The sequence below is a fragment of the Mchenga conophoros genome, linkage group LG14 (genome assembly GCF_057382185.1).
Source record: "Mchenga conophoros isolate Kocher_MC1m ecotype Shallow Benthic linkage group LG14, M_conophoros_male_GT1.1, whole genome shotgun sequence".
NCBI classification, from domain to species: domain Eukaryota; kingdom Metazoa; phylum Chordata; class Actinopteri; order Cichliformes; family Cichlidae; genus Mchenga; species Mchenga conophoros.
In genome coordinates this window covers 7,550,885-7,573,382 of record NC_140539.1, presented here as the reverse complement: position 1 = coordinate 7,573,382, position 22,498 = coordinate 7,550,885, and the positions used below count along the sequence as shown (strand labels likewise).

Here is a 22,498-nt window from a genome sequence, read left to right as displayed (position 1 = left end):
TCCATCTTTATGTCTTCTACATAAAGTCAGAAGACATAATGATGTGACTTTATTCTTGTAGCCGACTGCTGAATCCTCTTCAATCAGTCCTTTCGCTCACTGATACAGCATCAAAGTGACACAAAACTTTTAATGGCCTCCTGGGAAAACAACTATAACACACTGACGGGGAAGACAGACAACATTTTTTTAATTTAACATGGTCCCCCTTTGCTCTTCACCAGTGAGAAGAAGAGATGTGATCTGTTCTATTTGGCCTATTAGCTCAGCTCTAGTGTTAAATAAAAAGGTGAACACTCCTTGGATTTATAATGCAGTACATCCTGTCATGCACCGTGTATGGGATTTACTCACTGTGTCAGCATACATGCTTCAATTCAGAGAGAAACTAAATAGTCCAGCAAAGGAAGGGAAGCAACCAGAAAGAGCCAACAGAGTCTAACAACTGTGATAAATTTAGTTTTCACATTAAAAAATTGCAAACAATGAAAACATTTTGCATTAAAAACTCCAGAGTCTTTTTTATAATTTTTTGCTCTTCCTACCTTCATTACGATGAAGAGGACCAGCGTGACAAAGACGTTGACTTGCGGGTGCCTCCAGGCTTGTGCATTTCCAATGTAGTCGAACTCCTCGGCGATGCCCTGTTTGGCCCAGGTTCGGTTGTCCAGTAGTGTCACCAAAGCCTCTTTCTGAGTCAGCTGCAAACCAATCAACATGCTTCATTCAGATTAAAATTCATTTAAAAACTTAAAAGGGGGAAAAAAAGAAAAACAGGCCAAGTTGGAGGATGGTCACAGACACTCACAGATACAATGCACATAAACAATCACTAGGTCAGTAAAAAACCCATGATTTCTCTGAGTTGCACTATCACTTTTTTTTTGTTCTTTGCATTTTGCATAAATCTAAATAAATTGAATAATTCATTATCTAAAAAAGACAGTGTGGAACAACAAAAGTGATAATGAAAGAAAACTTTGGTCACATGCGCCTAGAATTTTGTGCTAAAATCAAAATCATTACCCATTTCTCATCTTAATACCTCTTTTTAAGTGGTATTAAAAAGAAACAGCTGGAGGAAAGTTGTGCAATTAATGAGGTTACTTGGCAACATGTCAGGTAAAAAAAAAAGGTCAGCAACATGACTGGGTATAAAAAGAGCATCTCAGACAGGCAGCGTTTCTCTGAAGTGAAGATGGGCAGAGGTTCAGCAGTCAGCAAAAGGATGCTGATGCATCCTTGGGTGAGATAGTGAAGTGTGAAGGTGCTTAGCTATAGATAATAGCACCTTATGAATATGTGGGTCTCTGGGCGAATAAGACTTGCACTTAAAAGTGAAAAAGTCCATTTATAGTTTCATAAAGTATTGATCAGTGGTACATAAAATCAAAAGATTTAGAGAATCTGGAGAACTCTCCATTTTGCAAAGTATTCCAACTTTTTCAGTATTGCAGGCATTGAGTATAAGAGCACAAAGTGAGCTGCAGCTTTTTAAAACTGACGGTGCACACTGGTGGGGATAACGCTGCCCACATCCACAAAGCTCACCAATGAAGAGGTTGTGAGTAAGACTAAGATACACAATTTTGAGTGTGCACTCCAAAGAGGAGTGGGCCAGTGTGGGCAGATTTAGAGCCATACAGGCCTGACTCACGGTCTCATTAGCGGCCAAGACCAAGCGACAGCGCATGTGTGTGTACTGTCGGTGTGTGTGCAACATCCTCTGATGCAGAGGCTATTCCCTTTCTAATACTGATAATTAAGACAGATGAAGTGAGTGATATTGGAGAGAAGCCACAAGCACACACTTGCGAGTCATCGCAGGAGCAAAAAGACAGTATGCTCATCCAATCCTCCAGGGTACACAGGTGACACACAAACACATCTGAACCTGCGCTGCACACATTAAAAAACAACTACACCCTGACATGAATGGTAATAAAGTTGTTATTTATTGATCTAAGTTGGCTCACAAACACAGTGAGACATGAAAATCATGGTTAGATGGATACATCTGAATGCACTCAGGGCCTGCACAGTGACACTTACTGCACATAAATTACAACACAAAAAATGCAGTGGACACATAACATAAATTTTAAATATAATACAATATCATACCATAATGGTCCATAATGCCCCAGGCTTTCTTTTACATCCACTGTAATAGTTGCAGGGTGTTGAGTATATGTAATAAAAATAATATATGTTGAATGAAATTGGGGAACGTACTTTTCCAGCCATAAACTGTCCAAAGCCAGGAGGAAATGTGAGGGTAGAAAGGACTAAAGTGACCAGTGCTGGATACAGCAGACGTCTAAAAGTGGAAGAAAGACAAGGAGAGAAACAGTAAAAGAGATTTAAAAAGCAGGCACAATCGATGTGTGACACTTAAATAGGCTTGGTGATAAAGCTGTGCTTTCTTTGATTACATAAAGTCTGCACATTTGTGAGTACATGACGACGTTCCTGTTAGCACCGCTTCAGACAACTCAATTAACGCTATTTATCCCAATATTTGTACAAATGTCCAACAATGTTTAACCTTTCGTTTTACAGGATCCTGTCGGGGGAGCAGATTTTATTGCGGCTACTGAGCAGGTCTGTGCTCAGCTTTCAGTGTCATGTGAAAGAGAAAATCTTCTAGGTCTTTTGTAGGATTTTGTTACCCCTTTTAATCCAATCGTGTATCATCTTCGATACATGAGTTTTTGAGACTTTTATATAGTGAGATTTTTTTAACCTGATTTTTGTTTCTAAGAAAAATAGGAGCCACATATGAGGACATTCGTTTAATATTTTGTTAGAACAGTAGCAGTATAATGTCCTCGTAAGTGGATATCAGGCCCTTGTAGTGGAAAATTGAGTATTTTGGTCTAAATAACCCAAAATGTGATGTCCACAAATGTGGACACCAGGTCCTAGGAGGTTAATGGCACAATTTATTAAAATTTAAAATTGTAAAAATTTGGTTCAAATTAAAACGAATATGTGCAAATTAATATTTAATTTCTTTTAAAAAGATTTAAGGTTCAATAAATGCTCCATTTTCTAAAAAAATGAATTTTCTGGCAATGATTTCATGGTTGAGATATTACAGGGTTAAAAAAGAAAAAATCAAGTTACAAATCAAATAAGTTGCTCTCATTTGTCCATAATGTTCCTTGACACTGATCAAGAACAGGTCACGTACATCATAATGCTCCCAAATAAAGAAAAAAAAAAAAAAAAAAAAAAGAGCATTTCTGCTATTTTGTCTGACATCTGATGCTACATAAACTTATTTTAATATTACAAACCCTAAAAATTCCTGATCTGAATTTGGCTTTTACAAGTAAAAGGACTGATTCTTATATAGCGCTTTCGACTCTCCAGGAGTACTCAAAGTGCTCTGTACAAGATGCCACATTCACCGTCTTCTACGCTGTTAAGTGCTTTCTAGCTACCATTCACACTCCGCTGGATGCAATGTTACACGATGTGCTTATTTTATTTTTTTTATTTTATTAATTCAGTAGTGGACAGGTACTATTAACAAAAAATCTAATTATAATCAGTACCTAATACCCATTTATAAACTTCTGACTGTTTTTTTTTAGGGTGAGATAATCACATAGCAGCAATTCAACACATTTCAGTATGTAGGCATGCTCAAGACGACCTGCTGAAGTTTAAACTGAGCACCAGAATGGGGAAGAAAGGTGATTTAAGTGACTTTGAATGGCATGGATGTTGGTGCCAAATGACCTGAGCAACTCATTTAAAGTAGTGAGATTTGCCCACTAAATGATCTCTAGAGTTTATATTATCCACCAAGCAGCAGTTCTCTCTGTGAATCTGGTTTGTTGATGAACTCTGAGTTCATAGGAAGTCACCTGTCAACTGTTTACAACCAAGGTTTGCAGAGAAACAAGGATGTACAACATGCTGGATTTTGAAGCAGATGGCCTAGCGCGAGCAGAACACCACACCAGGTAGCATTCTGGTCAGCTAAGAACAGGAAACCGAGGCTACAGTTCACACAGGCTCTCCAAAATTGAACTACAGAAGAATGGAAAAACACTGCCTGGTATGATGACTCTCGATTTCTGCTAAGTAGCTTTAGTAAGTTTGTGGTGGAACGGGAGATTGTTATTGTCGTTTTGAGCACATTCATTTATTCTCATTCCCAGAGGGTCATGAAATTGCAACTTTCATTAAAGTTGCAATTTCAAATAAACCACCCACACATTACTACAAAGCAATTACAGTATTAACCAATTATCAAACACTATTTCTGCATTACTTTGGCCAATTCTAAAAACTATTAACTAAAATTTAATCAACTTACATTTTCCCCATTTTCAAATGATGGTTATTGTACAATGTTATCCTGACAGTTGACACAAGTTTAAAGTAACAATGCACCATGCTTTCTGCTTTACATAGAAAAAAAAAACGATCAGATGTTACTATATCACTTGAGAAAATGCAGTGAATATTCTTTCTGGTATGTACTTTGTATGCACCCATTGCTTTATTAAGGTGATTATACTTACTTTTTCATTAGAAATTTGTTGATGACCTTCTGTTTCCTCATGAACTGGACAATGAGTCGGTTCAGGTAGACAAACAAAGCCCCACCGAAACCACTGGCAATACTGCAGACAGAGAAAACGAGTAGGACTATTTTTTTCCCTTTCCCCACCTGGTATAATGCATCAAATCAAAACAGAATGGAATAAATTTGTTTAAGTGTAAACAAAGTAAAACATCAATGCATCGAGTGCAACATTTTTCTCACTTGATCCACCTCCATAGGGTGTCCCCAGTGCATTTGGCAACAATAAAAACAATGAAAATGTAATGAGTTTCTAATCGACTGGAGATGGTTGCTGGTAATAAGTGCAAATGTAATTCTGTAAAGTTGTGGGGAACAGGAAAACAAAGAAATATGGGAATGGAGGAAAAAAGAGAAAGTACACAAAACATGTGGGAGGCATATACTGTAGACGGAGAGAAATAAAGACGAGCATGGAAAAAAATGAACAGGGAGTCAGAGGCATGAGACAGTAGGAATAAAAGAGCGAGAACACTGTCAGATGGGGATTTGTGGGGGAGTCTCAGACAAAGCGGAAAAAGAGGTTTATATAAGCGCGCATTTAGAAGCTTGGTGGGAGTCCTCTTTATGGGAGTGAGAGCCAAAGAAAGCAGAGAAAAGGTGGCGAGAAAGAATAGACTCAGACAGCTACGCAGACAACCTAATGCTTATAAATTTATCCTCTTGCATTATTAATTCCATCAAATACCTTTGAATAAGTAATGAACAGGATGATGAGGGAGTCTTTGCCTCTTTGGCACAGCTGAGGAAAACGCAGCACATCTACCTTTTCATGCGCTTTGTATGGTACACGTAAAAAAAAAAAAAACAAAAAAAAACAAACTGTGTCCTCTGTGTGTGTGTTTGGGTGGGGGTTAAGTGTTGGAATCTGGGCTTGTGCTCATGATTAAAACAAGGGTGAGTGTACCGTTTGAGGACAAGAAGGTGTTAAAGCTATGATCAGGCGATGGTGTACAGACGTATGTATGACTCAATAAATTAACGTAGCATTAAGTGAATTAAAAATAATAATAAAAAAAAAGATACAGGGCCTTCATTTATGAAAGGTTTTTCTGTATTTATATACATTTGCAGAGATTCATTCAGACCCATTCATTCAATGCATTTTCATTCTACATTCCTTCCATATTCAATTCTTTTACTTAATTTTTCAGTTATTATTGTAGACAACTTTACTTCATCATGCAAATGAGTCAGCTGTCACACAGGGGAAACGCCGCGCTCATTGGTTGACTGATCCTTACAAGTAAAATAAGTTAAGATACAATATACAGGGTGGGCCATTTATATGGATACACCGTAATAACATGGGAATGGTTGGTGATATTAAAGTCCTCTTTGTGGCACATTAGTATATGTGAGGGGGCAAACTCCTCAAGATGGGTGGTGACCATGGTGGCCATTTAGAAGTCGGCCATCTTGGATGCAACTTTTGTTTTTTCAATAGGAAGAGAGCCATGTGACACATCAAACTTATTGGTAACGTCACAAGAAAAACAATGGTGTGCTTGGTTTCAATGTAACTTTATTCTTTCATGAGTTATTTACAAGTTTCTCTTTGTTCACAGCCATTGACTTGTCGAAGAGGTTAACACGTGAGGAGCGGATCGAAATTGTGTTGATATCTGGTGAACGCAGTAACCGGGTCATTGCAGCAGATTTCAATGCAAGACACCCTACAAGACCACCCATCTCCCATGCTACAGTTAGCAAACTGCTTGCTAAGTTTCGTGAAACTGGTTCAGTGTTGGATTTGCCAAAATGTGGACGCAAGAAAACTGTCACTAATGAAGAAACATCAGTGGCTGTCCTAGCTTCATTCAGCAAGAGCCCACAGCGTAGCACTCGCCGCATGTCACTGCAGAGTGGCATTAGTCGAACATCCCTTCGGCAGATATTAGCTACTCACAAATGGCACCCTTACAAACTCCAGCTACTGCAGCATCTCAACGAGGATGACCCAGATCGGCGCACAGAATTTGCAGAATGGGTAAAACAAAAATTGGAACAGGACCCTCAGTTCACGCAGAAGAGTTTGTTCAGTGATGAGGCAAACTTTTATGTGAATGGTGAAGTTAACAAACAAAACCACCAGTATTGGTCTGACACTAACCCACATTGGATGGATCACTCCAAGACTGTTGGAACAACAAAAGTGATGGTTTGGTGTGGTACATGGGGGTTAAGGGGGTAAAGCTGGCACGTTCCCTGAGTTTTTCCAGCAAGATGGTGCACCACCACATTATGGGTGCCAGGTCCGAGCATTCCTAGATGAACAGTTTCCTGAAAAGTGGATTGGTCATCGTGGGCCAGTTGAATGGCCCCCAAGCTCTCCCGATCTGACCCCCTTAGACTTTTATCTTTGGGGTCATCTGAAGGAAATTGTCTATGGTGTGAAGATACGAGATGTGCAGCACCTGAAACTACGGATACTGGATGCCTGTGCTGGCATTTCTCCTGCGGTGTTGCTATCAGTGTGTGAAGAGTGGGAGAAGAGGGTTGCATTGACAATCCAACACAATGGGCAGCACATTGAACACATTTTATAAGTGGTCAGAAACTTGTAAATAACTCATGAAAGAAGAAAGTTACGTTGAAACCAAGCACACCATTGTGTTTCTTGTGACATTACCAATAAGTTTGATGTGTCACATGGCCCTCTTCCTATTGAAAAAGTTGTATCCAAGATGGCCGACTTTTAAATGGCCACCATGGTCACCACTCATCTTGAGGAGTTTGCCCCCTCACATATACTAATGTGCCACAAACAGGACTTTAATATCACCAACCATTCCCATGTTATTACGGTGTATCCATATAAATGGCCCACCCTGTACTTTAAAATGAAGGCCCACATTCAAGTAATGTTAGAGAAGGTGAAAATAATGGAGCCTGTCAGTATTACTTAGTTTCATAATAATGGTTAATGATTTCTACTGATATGCATCTCTGATTTTCTTTTAATTTTTTTCTGTTAATTTCAACTGTATTTTTATTTATTGAGTTATTCACTTCTCCTAATTTTGGATTTTTTAGTCTGCAACACCAGAAAAGAAATTGCAACAATTTGCTTTATAAATAATTTGCCTAATTGGCTGTTTGTCAACAAATCCATTAATTGTTTCTGTGGTTAGGCTTTTGTGCCGATTACAAGAAAATTTCTGAAATGTAAATAACATATCACTCATTTTTTAAAATATGATCTCACATTTTCATTGTACATTTTTGGGAAAATGAATCCATTTTTCGACAATTTTTTTATTTTCTGATTTTCTGTTGCTCATTGGAGGAAGTCGTCAGCAGAATAGTTTATAATAAAAGTAATCACCCTCCTGTCGGCCTACAAAAAGTCCAGGTACACACATTATGGACACATATACATGTGCAGCCTTCACATGTTGAGGTGACCCTCTCCCTCCTAAAACAGTAAACTGTAAACAGTAAGTAGAGTAGTGTGTGACTCTTCAAAGACATGCCCTTGGCAGCATGTAGCACACACCAAACTCTTCCTGGCCTAGTTGACTGAGACACTGACCGACTTTCCCTGCTTGACAGCTACTGGCAGGGGAAGATGGAAACTACAACGATGTACCGGCACACACACACACACACACACACACACACACACACACACACACACACACACACACACACACACACACAAACAAATCTGCCAGTGTGCACATACAGACTCACAAAGTGTAAAACTAGAACTAAGCACTCTGCTGCCTTCTCTGGAGACAGTGTACTGTATGTGCAAGCCACTGATGCAGTGGTGGGTGTTAAAGCCTCCGGACAAAAAAAAAAAAAAACCCAACTAAATATGAAAGAAAAAAAACCCCCCAAAGGATGAAGAACAAGATGACGACCCCCACCCCCCCCAAAAAAAAGAAAGAAAGAGAGGGATTGTCTTCTCAAGATAAGTTACACAAGTTACACACAGGCACACGCTTTCATCTGAAAAAGAAGGACAGAGTATGGAGCAAGAGCACCCCCTCCAAACTCTCAACCAGCTTCCTTCTAGGAGCCCGTGGTCTCTTTCACAGGCACAGAAGAGCCCTCAGGCTAGGACAGGATAAAATAAGACGTCCCTCAGTGCGCTGGCAACTGTTGCAAGCTGAATAATCCATGTTAGGTGACTCACGCAGTCCACCCCGAGGTAACACCTTCACAAGCTACAGTAAGTGGATCTCCTGAATAATGTCTGAATTTATGAGGCAATCATAATAAATGGGAATACCTGTCAGCGCAACCAGGTGGACAAAACTGACTCAGAGTGGATGAATTTATTTGAATTTTTTTGTGAAACAAGCTAGTTTCCATTTTCTTACTAATATTGGTTGACAATCAGCTTTTTATTCATTTAGGCTTGGTCTTATTTACAGTACGGACCTGCTGGGTAATGTCTAATTGATGAGTTGTTGTTTTTTTTAAACTCTCTGTCTCTCTTCCACAGCATGTCTTTATCCTGTCTTCTTTCTCTCACCCAACCGGTCACATCAGATGGCCCCGCTCCTCCCTGAGCCTGGTTCTGCCAGAGGTTTCTTCCTGTTAAAAGGGAGTTTTTTCTTCCCACTGTCGCCAAAGTGCTTGCTCATAGGGGGTCATATGATTGTTGGGTTTTTCTCTGTATCTATTATTGTACAATCTACTGTGCAATATAAAGCGCCTTTAGGCAACTGCTGTTGTGATTTGGTGCTATATAAATAAAATTGAATTGAATTGAAACCAACTTCAGCATCTTAACCAACTTACCCAATGACAGCGAAGGCAGGAAGCTCCTGGAGGTCAAAGGGAAAGTCTAATCGGAAGCGGGTTTTAAACAGAGCTGTGATGGTCTCTGGAGAAAGAGAGAGAGGACAAGCCACTGTATCACTGAACAGACCTCAAAGTCATTAAGCGAGGTTAAAAACAGGTCTTCTAAACACATATAGGGCAATAAATAAAATATATTAAAGCTACTGATGCACCACTGACTGATCTGACTGATGGAAGGAGTAAAAAGGAAAACTTCAGCTTACTGTGGAGGTGATGACCAAAAAATGGTAAATGGCCTGTATTTGTATAGCGCCTTACTAGTCCTAAAGGACCCCAAAGCGCTTTACACATCCAGTCACACCCATTCACACACACATTCACATACTGGTGATGGCAAGCTACATTGTAGCCACAGCCACCCTGGGGTGCACTGACAGAGGCGAGGCTGCCAGACACTGGCGCCACCGGGCCCTCTGACCACCACCAGTAGGCAACGGGTGGTGTCTTGCCCAAGGACACAACGACCGAGACTGTCCAAGCCAGGGCTCGAACCGGCAACCTTTCGATTACAAGGCCAAATACCAACTCTTGAACCACGATCGCCCCAAAACTCCAAACCTCACAAAACCTGACCACATTAAACAACTGGTGGGAGAAAAGGCTGTGAAAAACTAAACCACTAACAGGATCCTGGAAATCCCAAAGAAGTTTGGACGCCTGCCACTGAGAACTTCTCAGTTTACTGTTTTGGTAGGATGAAAATTCTATTTTTAGCACCTCCAGTGTTGCAGCAAGTCTTTGTCCTTTACTCAGAATATTATTTAGACTTGCACACATGTAACTAGTAAAATAATGACAGAGCTTCATTTATACACAGATTAAAAACCCCATTGCCCCCAGGCTCAAGAGGTATGTAACACTCCAAGAGCCAAACCTGCAAATATCAACATCCTTAGTATCTCAGCTAAATCCTCATATAAACCATTTCTACAACCACCAAACACAGCGAAAACAAGCAATGATTAAAAGAACAGTTACTTAAATGCGCAAAAGTCCGCTAAACACACACAACCGAGCCAAGAAATCTCCAGACTTCAGGTAGCCATGAAAACAATGGCTAGTTTGCTTGCAGGGCTCTCTCACGCATTCCAAAACACCAAGTTTCACCATGCTCCAACCAAAATTCACTAGACAAGCTGCAAAAGAAGACCACAAAAATGTCACTGTGATTCTATTGGCTCAACCGATTAAAAAGAGGTGTCAATCATGCAAATTGGCCAATAGAGGCCTAGGCTACAGCCCCTCAGAGTTTAAATCGCAAGAGGCCATTTAAACTCACCAGGGTGCAAGACAGAAAGGGCTCGCTGACTGGGAATGTGTGGTTAATTCTTCAAAAATATTCAAAAGACAAGCATTTCTAAGCATGGTAATGAAGTTAAATCATTATTGCTGTTTAAAAAAAACAGCAGAACTTCTACTCGTATATGGTGTCCAAGGTGCGCCAAAACTGGACATCCTGTATAACACCTGGACATTTATTTATTAAAAGTCCTGCAATTTTTCACAGTTTCACTTTGGAAGCATAAATCTTTGTTTATAAATTGATTTCTGCTTTTCTGGATTACAGTGTCAATTAAAGCATATTTTAAAAAGGGTTATATGCTAGAAATTATTTGCTATTATATTGTATGTTATATGCTAAAAAATTATATCACAAAAGACTGCATGAAATTGAAAAATTTGGACCATTCAATCCCAAATTCATAGCAGACTGACTCCATCTTATTGCTGCTTTTTCACTGTCTTAATTCACAAAAGTTGCTGTGAAGACATGACGTGATGGCTCAGCGCTTGCAGACCTGGTCCCAGTCTCCAAACCACTAAAACATTGGGCCTTAAAGTGGACTCACTCTGATCATTTCCAGCCTTATATTTGAATTCTAACTGCATGACTCACAGCTCGTTCCTTATCGATCTTAAACTGAGCCTTGGTGAAGCCCCTCAGTTTATCCACTGTTTGAACCAACTTTAAGGCCACTCTTGCTTTGATACGACTTTTATCTGATTTTTTTGCCCCTCAAAAACAAAAGACACTGAACATGCCACTAGCTACTACAAAAATGGATTTGATTGTGCTGGACTAAGTGTTCCTAATAAAGTGCTTATACTGTCTTATACTAAGTACAATGAACACATCAGTCTTACCTTCATCTCTGTTCCAAACAGCTAATACCCTGAAGATGAAGGCACTGAAAGTGGCAGCAAAGAAGCCCCTCCAATAGTTCCTCACAGCAAAGAATGTGGAAGTTACTTCAATACTGAACAGCACACCTTAAACACACAAACACCACAAGGCATGAGCACTGACATTTAAAAAATGCACAAACAAGTGAAATGGACTTCTCTTGACATGCAGTTCTTCATGTAACACTCAAGTAACAACAACATTTCCTTGCATTACACACAGATGAATTTGTTCGCCAGCGTCTGTATTCAGACATGATCTCCATTTTTGGAAATGTCATTTACCTCAGTTAGCTCAGGCTTAGCAAGATGAATTCATGGTGGGGTGGAAGCACAGGCTGAAGAAAAACCAGCTAGAAGCTAAATAAATTATGTCACTGATACAAAGGCGTGTAGTGTGCTCCAAGGCTGTACCAGGGCTCTAAATTTAACATGAGATGATATGAGGGTGTACAGAAAGAGAATACCTCCGCAAAAGAACATCTCCCATGAAACAGCACTGATTGCTCCATCCATTTCAGCAACATGCAGCCCATTATATGTTAAGTGGGTTACACATTGTAAAAGTTATACAGTGCTTACACATTTAGCTCATTACAGAGTGCCACAGGCTTCAGGTACTACATCACGTTTGCTTTAGACTCACCTCCTATGGGGGCAGCGAAACAGCAACCAACTCCCACGGCACAGGCTGCTGCCAGCATCTCTATGTTCCTCGACTCATTCTGAAACCACACAGTGGTTAGATTTCAGTCACCAGCAGTCATTCAACAGCAACCACAACAACAACAACAAAAGCGAAAAGGAAAGAAGTGAGTCAATTCATTACATTTTTTCTATGACACACTTTTAATAAGACACCTAAGCAAAAAAAAAAGCATCCACATTTTTGTCATGTCACAGCATTATTCCAAAATGGTTTCACCTACACCCTCCATATACATGCTCCATAATGATGAAGTGAAAAAGGTTTGCTTAAATTAATTTTTTTATCAACTAAAAAAAAACAAAAAAAACCCCCTCCTCCTCCTACTCATAACAACAACAACAACAACAACAATAATAATAATCAACAATTAACAAGCAAAGTAAAATATTCCTAAATCAAAGCAAAATTGAATTTCAAATGAGTACAAAACAAATTGGATGTCTTAAAAACAAAAAAAGTCAAAAAATATTTTAAAACAATACCATGGATATATGAAAATCATTTTTTATATTTTAAATTAAACAGTAATAATATTAATGAAGGAACATATAATGAGCTGTGTCGTAAGACAGAAAGACAGTGGGAAAGGGACAATCATGCTGCATGAGCGCGGGATGGACTGTGGTGCATTATGGGAATGGAGGTTTTTTTCCTTTCTTTTTGACACTTCTGGTCTTATTTACCTTCATTCCTATGAGACCGATGTCCTTCAAGCAGCATGGCAGTGGTAAAGGAAAGTTACTGCGTGTTTTACTTTCACAACAGAATATTTTATGTGGAAAAGTTGGTGTGGACGAGAAGGTGCGTGTAAGGCTTAATATTTAGTAAAACAAAGGAAACTTCAGAGAATTTTCCTCTGTGAATGACAAGTAGGGATGCATGGATTATGAATTGTGAATTATTCTGAGCAGATTCCAGGATTGCACATGCAACTTTCTCTGATGCAGATTTTTGTTGTCTTTATTTTGTTTGTCTCATTTCTCCTGTTATCCCACCAAAACATACACAAAAAAAAACCCACTGAAAAAAAACGTTTTTCAGTCTATCAAACATTTTTTGAACATTTAGAAGAAACCATGCATGCATGAGGCTTAGTTACTCCAAGTTCAGAAAGTTACTGCTTATCTCCGTTGTCACAGATTTTATTTTAAACTGATAAAATTCAGTTTACCTGTAGATTCAAACAAATTCAATCTACTTTCAAAGACATAAAAAGGATAAAGTAGAAATTAGTTTTTTAGATGTTTTGGCTTCATTCATCCTTCCTGCAACTCAAAGGCATGATGCCAATACCGCCATGCTTCACTATAACAGCTGCGGTGATGCGCTACACATTATGCCTGGACTTCTCCCCAAACAGTTCCACTATTGTCTCGTCAGAACAGATGATCTCCTCCCTAATGGACTCGCTTAAAGTACTCTGAGTGAACTATCCTTTGCCCTACTGTATACTGAGAGAGGTCTATGGAGCAGCTCTACCATGACTGATGATACAAGATGGTCCTCTGTTTTGCAAGTTCTCCATCTTTTGGAGGACTTCTAAAAATCTGCTGGAGTTACCTTTGTGTTCTTGGACACTTCCCAATCCACAGTGTTCTGTTTGGCCATTACAGACCAAGTGGCCTCCAATCGACTTCTAGACAAATCTGAAGTAAAACTAAAGTTCCACTAAAGTACTTAAAGAAGAACAGACTTGCTGTTTTTATTTCTAATAAATCATAAATAATAAATGCAGATAAAGTAAATTCTCAGTTCATTTTCACTAGACTCAAATATTGTTGGGTATGAATAGTACACACAGTGGCTTTGATAAAGCTTTACAAATGCTAATAAAAGAGAGTGTGTTTTTGCTCTTCTCTTTCTCCTTTCTTTTAGTCTTTAACTGTATTTGAACAGTGGGTTATGCATGTATGTATGGGCTTACATAAGAAATAAAAAAAAAAAATCTTTTAATGGAGCCTGACTAATAATTTTAAGGTGAAACAAATGGGGAAAAAACTTTATTTCTAGGCTTAAAACTAGTGCTGTCAGCGCTAATCTTGTTAAAACAGCACGCCGTCAACGCGTTAGCGCATTAATGCGTTAGCGTTCAGCCCCATGCACGGGGCAATCTGCGCTAACTCGTTAATGGAGATTTGCGGCGTTAATGCGGTTATGGTATTAGCGTCATTTTAACGAGATCAATGCTGACAGCACTACTTACAGCATGTTTTGTAGACTGGATAGTGGAATAAGTAACAAATGGAGCTCAGTAAATCAGTTTGACTGTAGCTGTAGGGATGAAGGAATGTTCATGCTGGGAATTTTGCAGCTGAATTACCTTAATCCCTGTAACACCGGGCTCCTACAGGAAGCATGGGAGTAAGAGACACAAGTTAAGCTAGCAAAGAACAAATGCAAGAGTCTTTTTCATTACTGCCTAAACTCGCTGTGTGATGCTACAAGACTCAAGAAACCGAGTCCCCGGTGTTTTAACATTAAACTCAACATTTCCTCCGCTGACATTTACAGCTCAAGTAAAACGCATTTTATCTTATAATATCTAATCAAATGCCAGCTGTATTCAAACAAGAGTACTCAATGTGTATGGGAAAAATATGAAGTGCAAAAAAGAAAAAAGAAAAAGCTGTTGTTTTTTTTTTTTAAAGTATGGCACTCTGAAACAGAAAGGTAATTTTTACAGCCTGCAGGTTGCATTAGCATACTGTACTTCAACCACTAGAGAGGACCAGATACTGCTGCAAAGGGACTCTTCACACATCCACACAGGCAAATACACACTCAGCATTAATATGCCATAAAATGCGTGACAACACTCTGGAGGGATGGAGAGCAGGATGGAATAACAGAGGGTTACAGGTAGACTATTTAATGAGGCCCATGATAGGGTTTTCAGAAGAGACTAATATAAAGGAAGAGAGGCAGATGGAAAATTTAACAGAAAAATAAATAGCGGTACGAGAGGGAAAATAATGGCGTGGAGGGGCAGAATGCATTGAATGACGGTTGTAAACTAATTACTGCTGCTACATTTAAATTGGCTGGATGTAAAAGTCAGAACAGACCGGAACTGTTTGTTTTCACGTATACGGACATACGCAAAAGCAAAGAGCATTTTTACTACTTTTCATCTTCACCTGAAGTGAAATCAGATAATGAAATGCGAATTTAAATGGACTCTAGTACATTTTTTATTCACAACAGTTAGCATTAAAACTATCTTTTGGCTGCACGGTGTGTTATATATTCTCAGAAAGACATTTCAAAAGGTCAAATCTATGCACCAACTGCACGACTCTTCCTTCTAGGATAGCGTTGCACGAGTCACACTTAAATTGATTCTTATTTGTCATCTTGTACTAGGCCTTGAAAAAGAAAAAAAGAAGCAGCTATTTTTGCAGCATCTCCCATTATCCAGCTTTCCTCTAAATGGCTACCCTTTGTAAATACAAGGTTTGAATCCAGGTGTGCTCACAGACTTGGCTGTATGTATGAGGAGGACATATAGGGAACACCAAGGAAAGAGCTTTATATTTTTAGCTAAGAGATATAATATAATTGTTCAGGCAGTTGTGGGGTATTATGTCTAAATGTGCAAATCCGCCTTAAGTATTCATGCCCCTGGTGTATTTATTTATATTCACAATATGTGGCCTTATTTTAGAAAGCATTCTGTCCACTTTATTTAGAGAGTTTTATCGTTTTTGGACAAAAACTTATTTTGGAAGAAGTTAGCCGGCCTGCATGACAACTTTTTCTAACAAAGTCAAAGTCAAGTTTATTTCTACAGCACAACAAAAGCTGTTGACCAAGGTGCTGTGCATCTAAAATCATCAAATGACATAAAAGCATAGGGCAAGAATTTAACAAAAGAAACAAAACGAGAAAACCTGAGTAAGAAATAAAAAATAAAAGTAACAGAACTCATTCCGATTTAAAAGCTAGAGAATGAAAGTGGGTTTTTGATGTTGGGGAGGTCCTGATGTGAAGGGGCAGTTTGTTCCACAGCACAGCCACAGCAAAGGCCTGATTCCTTTTTTGCTTTAATCTTGACCTCGGGAAAGCTAGAAGGATTTGGTCAGCAGTTCTCAATAATCTTGAAAAAGTGTACAATCTACCAGAATGAACTACAACACGGGGCAAAGCAATCACAGGAACTTTGACGTGTATATAGTGTGAAGAGAGACTTTGGGTGGCATCATTATAGAGCAATAAAGTCCATGTAGCGAGTAGGTCCAGGTGGCTGGATGGGTCAGCAAAACATTATCTGATATTTGTATTGGCAATACAGTGTTTACCTTTAGCTTAATGGTGTATTGTTGATGCGGAGTAGGGATATAGTGGCTACAGTGTAGACCCTTTTCCCAGTACACCAGCTTTGTTTTGTACTTTCTTCAACTTCTCAACTTTTCACCCCCCCAACGGACATGCTCACATCTCACGAGAAAAACAAAAAGTCAAAGGTTTTTCTGATTTCCTTCAGCTCCCAGCTTCCTCTCCCAATGGATACACACTCAGCGTAATTTCCATCTGACTTTTTTTTTTTCCTTCTTCTCCCTATTCTCATTAGCGCTTCCAAAATTTCCATCTCAATCAATGAATACGTTTCTGGGAAGAAACGATGAAAAGATGTATTTGTGTACAAATAAAAGTGATTCAAACCTCAAAAAAACAGGATATAAGTGGTTGTTGACTATACATGAGCTGCAAGAGAGCAATTCCTGAAGACAAAAGAAGAAAAAAAACCCTGAACTTTTTAACTGCCCAAATAACAGAGGGACAAAAAGTTAGAAACTAACTAACAACTAATAGCTCTATGTTGAGCCTATGTGCTCCATAAAAAGTAATTAAAAAGAAAAAAGCTGCAGGCTTCAGTATCCCAAAAATCCACCAACCCTGCTGGAAATAAGTTCCAGCTCTGGTCTTCACCCTCAAATATTCTTTTTGTTCTTCCTTCCCCATTTCTCTTGATCATTACCCTCTCTTTCAGGCCTTCTGCTCTCTTTTTTTGTTACTTCAAACTCAAACAGCTTGAAAAAAAAAAAAAAAAAAAAAAAAGAAATGTCAGCACCCCCTCCTTCCGCTGTGTTCGTAATCTCTTAGCTTTTGTTTAGTTTTATTTCCTGCACTTTTCCCTGACCTGGGGATTTTGCAAGGGTTGGCTCAAGATATTGCAAAGTTGCTTTTGTGAACCGTTCTGAGCAACTGAAACTGCCCTCCATAAATTCCCTGCCTACACTGAAAGACCCATACATACTATGCATTAATTTGCATCTTAGAGTAAATAGACTTAAATCTCACAAATCCATGTGCCAGTAATTACAAATTTAATTGCAGATCCACCAACTCTAGATTGCATAAGTTACATTCATACAGTTGCATTTTGAGTCTATACTCACATATAGTGGGCATTTAGTTCTGGATGAGAAATTCATGTATATACTTTAAACTAACTCGCTATTGTTTGCTTGTCATTCCTAAACTCCAACTAAAATCCCCCTCTAGAACTCAAATTTTCAATTTTCTGATTCCATCTTAATGTCAAAGCAGTTGGTACGTCTAACCAGAAATGCATCTATTAGGTCTCCTTCAGAAACACAATAGTAACTTTAAGGGGGTTCATTTATATTTTCATATCTATTTAGCTTTGAGTGCCCACATTAACACAGATGCAGGTGCAAAAATGTTGAATCTTTTAGTTTTTGTAAAAATTTAGGAATACGCTTGTTTATGTGCAACACGGCCCCAGAATTTTCGGATAAGTCGGATCAAGGGGGTATCTTGTAAAGTTAGTTTTTTTTTTTTTTTTTTAAAAAAAAAAAAAAGAAAGAAAAAAAAAAGATTCTCTCTTGTGTTACTGATCCTCTGCTGCAGCTCAGCAGGGGCACGGTCTGTGCCAACATACAGGGGTACACTGAGACTTTCACTATGTTTGTATAATTCAGCCACATATTTGTTTAAAATTTCAGATTCTTCATATAACAGGCAGCACAGATTTTGTCCCTCATCATTTCCGCTGTAAGCACTGTATAAGGTGGTCTTTCATGTGAACATCACACGTTTTGTTCAAACGTTTGATCAGTTTGATCGGTTTTCATAATCTCGGGAATTAAAAATGTACTAACGCTATGCTAATTAATTCAGGTATGTATGTATTTGGTTAAGTAGCAACCAAGGCTTATTGTCTATTTGGTACAATTCTAGCAAGTACTTGGAAAAGAGAGTTTTTCATCTAGTGTATATCTGGCATTCTGATCAGGCCTATTCTAAATTTTTATTTTGATTTCACTTCTGTTTTTTACCTAGATAGCAAATGTTTAAACTACAATGAAATGAAAATACAATTTCAATCTCAAGAATAAGAAACATTTTATACAAATTCCACAATCATATATATTTGTACATTTCACAGGTCAGCTGAGTATAGAATGGATTGTCAGATTAGAATTAAATAGATGTTGGCCTTGGATGCACACCAGCACATAATACCCTCAGAGGGTCTCCAGTATCCCTTTTTCAACCCTGGCCTCTCTAAGAGGTGCTCCCGTGTATTGACACTGAAAGACCACACAGTAGCAATCTCCAGCATTGCTTCTTTGACCCTGGGCAAAAGTGACAAAAACACAAACTGGGTTGGAAAAGGATATTAACAGCAAATTATACTGCAAAAATTAATTAAGCTGCTCCAATAATTATCACTTTGGCTTTTTTTTTTTTTTTTAATTTTCACTCCCCCAACCCCAACCAGTTGCGGCAGATGGCTGTCCTTTCCTGCGCCTGGTTCTGTCGGAGGTTTCTTCCCTTTAGAAGGGAGCTTTTCCTCCCCACAGTTACTAAATGCCTGCTCACAGGGAATAGTCTGATTGTTGGGCAAACTAGTAATTCTTGTGAAAATTAAAAAAATAGCCTTAAATAAATAACAACCAAAACAACAAATGAATATGGTCTTGAACTTGGATACAGTTTTGCTTAAAAACTGCGTCAAGTTCTTACCAATCACCAGTCACTGAGATTTAAACTTAACAGAGGTTTTCAGTAGATGCAACCATGGTATTAATTTGAAAATTCTACGCAATCACAAACTTGGGTGTCCACAGCGCCCCACCATTCAAACACGTCAATCAAACAAATTGAGGGAAAACTGATTAAATAGTTTGCAACATTCCTGCACATAAATCTGCCTTTGATCTTCTAAAAATAAGCTTTTACTGACCATCAGTCATAGCATTGGTTCAGGCAGGCTCAGCCACAATCATGGCCAGTGAGCTCATTGCCTGTGCCATTTGATACTCTTCTAAACATCCAAATGGCAATTCTTACATTGGGAAAGGCATTAAAACTGATTTAGCCAGCCCACAGGTGCAACCATCCTGCAAGCGGCTTTGTAACCCACCTTCACCCTGTCAGCCACAGCAGAAAATTAAGCATCACTCCTGGTCTCATGTTCTGTGCTGAGACAACAGTTCATCCAATCCAAGAAACAACACCAAATGACAAACGTTGTAGCTGTTTACTATCACCAGGGGGCAGTGACACAGACAACCAGTCTGTGGACTACTGCTTGTGCCACTTTTGATCGTTCATTCAGTCGTGGAAATGAGTGAAGTTAACATAAAAGAACTGAAACGGGATGTGCCCACTAAAAACTTGGTTTTCGTTCCCGAAGGTGGGCCACCAGGCTGTGCTTTTCATGCTGTTGTTGTTTTTTATCTTTGATTTTTTTGTGCTTCTGTTTTCTGTTTATCGTTTAGTTTTCAACCACACAGGGAATCAATGTCGAGCTGTGTGTTGCTGGTTTACGTGGACTAATACACACGCAAATGGCTGCAAGTCCTGCATTAGGAAGGTAAGCGAATGTTTTTGATTGCCAATGCTGAAATCCAGTGCTCCAGCACACAACTAAGTATAGTTTCAGGCTATGGAGCTGATATTTTTAATCCAACGTAAGGACAGTGTTGGAAGATCCTTTCAGACAATTTACTTACTCACATTTCCAGCCACTGATTTGGTTGTACGCCTCATGAAAGTCAAAGAGGAAACCCTCAGCACATCACTAATTCGGGTATGTTGGTGCCAAAGCCCAGACTGTGGCTCTGAACTTTAACAACATTCAACAAAAACCCCTTTCTGATGTCTATCGGAGTCTCAGTGCTGTTCACAAATGGTACTGGAGACTGGAGATGATCGGTGTTTGACGGCATACAGTCTGTTCTTCAAAGAGCATTAAACTGGAGTCTTTGCCAGCAACGATGAGATCATATGATGCGTAAGTATACAATTTTCCCACAATATTTATGAGAATGGTGAACTACCCTCATACCTTTTTTTTTTTTTCCATGTGCAACCAACTAATGTAAAAAGTCAATAATAAATATCATATAAAGTGAATATGTAGTGCTTTTTGGCTTGGCTTAACTGCTGAGTACATTCACCAGTAAGGTAGGGTATGCATACAGCCTGAAAGGAGAATCCCAGCTAAAGCTTTAATGGGAATATCAAGATCACATCTGGATTATGGCATCAGGACAGTTCAGACCAACAATGTGAGATTTTAGCTTGAAAATAAAGGTAAAATATTAAAATGATTACAATAAAGTAACAGTGGATGTTTAAGATTATATAAAAGATGACTTTTTTGTGTTATATTAATAAGTGTTAGCCTTACCTCATAGATTCCTCCAAACAGAGACATAAACTTGCTGAGGAGAGCTGCACACAGACTGGCGATGTGCACAAAGGGACCCTGACAGGAGGAATAACGCAGACAGAAATCAGGTTAAAAAAAAAATTACAAATTAAGGAGCACTCTGGGCTCCTGTTTATTGTGAGTCAGTCACACAAGACAACACAACTCTTTGAAAACACATCAACAGGGAGAAAGTCAGCGGGAATATTAACATTCAGAGTATGAGGTTCAAAGTGGAACTAACAGGATTAAAAGTGAGAGCAGCAGAAAAGTGATGCTCAATTTAAAAGGCAGCGAGAGGCCTGCTCTGAATCTAAACGCTGGGTGTTGCTGCAGTGCTGTGTAACCAGAAGGGCCTGAGGGCTGTTTGTGTGCACAAGTGTTAGGAAACAGTGTTTTCCTGCAAGAATGTCTTCAGGCAAGGCTGTCTTTTGTGGGTGTAGGAAAAATCGTAAGTAAGTAAAATTTTATTTCTATAGCACCTTTCAAGACAAAGATCACAAAGTGCTTCACGAAGAAGTACCAGAGCATTTAAAACAAAACAAACAAAAAGTTAACCAAATGCATTTCCAAAAAGCTGAGTTGACACCTGATCTGTTTTTGCTACAAAAAACCTGAAAAATACTCAGCGATATAAACAACATCTGCATCGTGAAGTAAAGGGATGTAAATATTCCCAGAAAAACAGTCTTCTCTCTCCCAGCTGGATCAGAAAACATCCCTGTACCTTCCTACTTTCCGTCACCTGAACCCAAGGGATGATGCAGGGATGTGAATGAGCAGCCAAAGGTTCATGTGCTGTAGTATGTGAATATACAGAGAGATTTAAGGCAAGTCGTTTCACAACACATCCTACCACTGTTCAGACACCTTACTGTGACCTACGTGGGTTTCTGACAACCAGTAATGATTTGAGTGGAAGCTCGTCTTCTGAAGCGATGCTTAATGTTTATTTTGAATGTTGTAAAAGCCGGCATTCAAAGCTGAAAGGGCCCAGCTGCTAGCGAAGGCTCTGTATCACAACACAAAGGTTTAATGCTGTGAATCACTGAAACTGTGCTAGTAAACATCAAAAGCAGAATGTGGGTCAGCGCTTGGGTTTCGCTGAAAAGTAAAAAGAGAAACTAGATTGTGTCTCATAAAGGTAGCGATAAAGACATGGCTGTCTGTTTCTGTCCTACAAAAAAAAAAACATACTAACTGTACTTCTGTTCAAAACAAATTTGACATCTTAACCTATCTTACTAGAAACTGTTAGTCTTCACTCTGTGCAAACATACATATAATACATGTATTTGTCCACCAAGCTTTCTTGTCATTTCTTTAAGCGGTCTTCAGGAATAATTCTCCAGGCTTCTTGAATGACAATCAAAGCTCTTCTTTAAATGCTGGGTGACTTTTATTTCACTCTCTCTGAAGATGATCCCTCACTGCTTCAATAATGTTGAGGTATAAGCTGTGAGGACTCCACCAAATGTCAAAATCCCCAAGATCACTG

At 38.9% G+C, this 22,498-nt stretch overlaps 1 protein-coding gene across 4 annotated transcripts in view; it reads right to left on the bottom strand.

Annotated features, from left to right (window-relative positions):
* LOC146559178 (chloride channel protein 2-like) overlaps window positions 1–22,498 on the bottom strand; it is a 181,040-nt gene that overhangs the window by 69,061 nt on the left and 89,481 nt on the right. For 3 of the 4 annotated variants that reach the window (XM_085244980.1, XM_085244978.1, XM_085244979.1), the window contains 7 exons: window positions 20,980–21,057; window positions 12,252–12,330; window positions 11,567–11,692; window positions 9,359–9,443; window positions 4,542–4,643; window positions 2,236–2,320; window positions 546–701 (listed from right to left, as the gene is read on the bottom strand). In XM_085244980.1, coding sequence (XP_085101106.1) covers window positions 546–701; window positions 2,236–2,320; window positions 4,542–4,643; window positions 9,359–9,443; window positions 11,567–11,692; window positions 12,252–12,330; window positions 20,980–21,057 — 711 coding nt within the window. Of the gene's footprint in view, window positions 1–545; window positions 702–2,235; window positions 2,321–4,541; window positions 4,644–9,358; window positions 9,444–11,566; window positions 11,693–12,251; window positions 12,331–14,634; window positions 14,659–20,979; window positions 21,058–22,498 lie in introns of all 4 variants that reach the window. The other variant, XM_085244977.1, reaches the window with a different exon arrangement.